The following is a 2317-nucleotide window of genomic DNA, read 5'->3' on the forward strand; positions in this document are numbered from 1 at the left end:
GATTTAACTTTATGGATGGATTCGCACATTATAATTGGTTGTAAAACTTACCATAACAACCTTTTCGAATATTGAAAGATATTCGTTAGTGCTTTACATTTCTCTAGAGTATTTACCATAGTTTACCATATGTTTTGGTAGATTTATACGTTTCATAAAAGTACTAGTAATCGCAATGTCTAGCTTGAAGTCACTAGAAAAAGGACAGACTCCAATTCTTTGCCAGTTCTGTGAAAATAATATCAAATGCACAATCAAATGCCTGGAGTGCAAACTATTTTTGTGTGAAAATTGTTCTTTTAAAATTCATACAATGGTAAAAGGAACTGGTGACCATACTATCGTAAATATAAGAAGTATTGGGGCGCAGCATTCTGTAGAATTGAAGGATTTTAGAAGTATAATATGTACGAAGCATCCAACGCAAACAGCTTTCTTATTCTGTAGCACTTCAAGTCTTGTGAGCAAGCAGCATGTCCGACCTGTGTTACTAAAATGCACAAGAAACATAAAATCGTAGAATTTCAGCATGCATATGAACTTAAAATCGAAAGACTGCACTGCGTTAAAGGGAAAGTAGAAAACGACTTCAAAGAACTAGAGAGGAGAATCAAACATTTAGATCAAATTAAAACAGAGGAAAGCACAAGACTTTCAAGAATGCAGGAGACCATTCATGACCGGGTCACACTTATAAAAAGGGAATTTGATGAATATGAAAGTAGGCTTATTTCTGACATTGATGCAGGAAATACAAAATTTGACATTGCAATTCAAAACGAACAGACTAAAATTAATAACATCAAGAAAAAGTTGAATGCTGAAAGACAAAAGGCAAAGGATATAACAGAATCGAATGATATGGTTCAGTTCTTCGCTAAGATAGTTGATGTCACCAAATCGATGGAAGATTGTTTACCGCCAACATATTCAGTAACAAGAGAACTTCAGTTTCTTCCAGGCTTAGCGTTTAACCAAAGCGTTTTAGGCGAACTTCGCCATGAGAGCGAAAATCTTGCATATAAACTTAAGTTAGAAATAACTAGAAAATATGTTTCCAAATATGATATTTTACAGTTTCTTACCTCAGGTCCTGGTCATTCGTTGTGGTACAGTAAAAATATAAACCAAAAGGTACTGGAGAAAGTAACACTTGCTGAAGAACAACTGAAAATTGTATCAAGGAAAGAAATTATGGTTTATGGCTTAGCATTCGTTCCTGGTCATGGCCTTCTCTTGTCAACAGATGGAGATACGCTTAAAATAATTCCAGAAAACAGCGAAGAAATTCTTGATTCTCGTTTCGCAGTAGATTCTCTAGAACCGAAATGTATCCATGTAACAAAGGATAATAAATTAGCTATCAGTGCAATAAGTAAAGGACCTCTGTATCCAGCATCCGGTCAACGAGTAGTCATACTCATGGACATGGAAGGAAACAAACATTCTACGTTTGAGTTCGACAACAAAATGGAACGTTTGTTTACCTATCCATGGGGAATTGCGAGTACGACTAATGGAAATGTTTTCATTTTAGACAGAACAGATTGTAATTGTGATGGAAGGTTGGTTGTTTTAAACCGAGAAGATGGAAGCGTTATAGATATATATAATGGCCGAGGAAAACGTAATTTCGTTCCAAGAGGAATAGTTGCAACAAAAGCTGACAACGTTATAATAACGGACTGTGATGATCCCGAGGTATCGCTTCATATTTTGAACAATTCTGGAAAGCTGATGTCATACTACAATACCAGGGACATTGGTATACAAAACCCATTTTCAATGACCTTCTCAGCAACTGGAAAATTTTACATTAGGGGAACAACATGGAGGGATAGTGGCGAAAAAGCTCAATTGTTTGAGATCGATATGATTGAAACCTAGTTCTGTTTTATTGGTATAATTATATAATATTTCGCACATAAATGACAGTTTGTATCAATATTTATAGAATAACTAATCGAAGAATTAAAATAGAGAAAGAAAAAAAATTCAACGAGTAAACGAACAACACATTAATTCACGTATGAGTTAACTATCAGTGTAATTTCGGTCACGAGTTGAATATTTTACGATATTTGCATTCTTTGATTCATTATTCTTTTTATTACATTGGGTAAATGTTGGTGTTATTTTTTAAATTAAAGTAAGCAATGTGAGGAACTATATCTTTTTCTACGCATTCGCAATTTGTTTTGATCCAACGTTATTGACAAAGTCTTGACAACGCTTACTGTTCTATGACGTCAGATGAGTGAAACAACTCCGTTTATTTCACATGTGAAATTATCGGTTTTTATTTCACTTAGAAATC

At 34.3% G+C, this 2317-nt stretch overlaps 1 protein-coding gene across 1 annotated transcript; it reads left to right on the top strand.

The window, feature by feature from the left end:
- The first annotated feature begins 495 nt into the window (after positions 1–495).
- On the top strand, positions 496–1887 carry LOC139489984 (uncharacterized). The gene has a single exon (XM_071276837.1). The coding sequence runs from the start codon at positions 496–498 to the stop codon at positions 1885–1887; it is 1392 nt and encodes a 463-aa protein (XP_071132938.1).
- Positions 1888–2317: the final 430 nt, after the last annotated feature.

This window comes from Mytilus edulis, chromosome 9, assembly GCF_963676685.1.
Source record: "Mytilus edulis chromosome 9, xbMytEdul2.2, whole genome shotgun sequence".
NCBI lineage: Eukaryota > Metazoa > Mollusca > Bivalvia > Mytilida > Mytilidae > Mytilus > Mytilus edulis.

Bases quoted from the DNA above. Each gene is read 5' to 3' on its own strand.
- LOC139489984 (XM_071276837.1), top strand. From the start codon at position 496: ATGCACAAGAAACATAAAATCGTAGAATTTCAGCATGCATATGAACTT.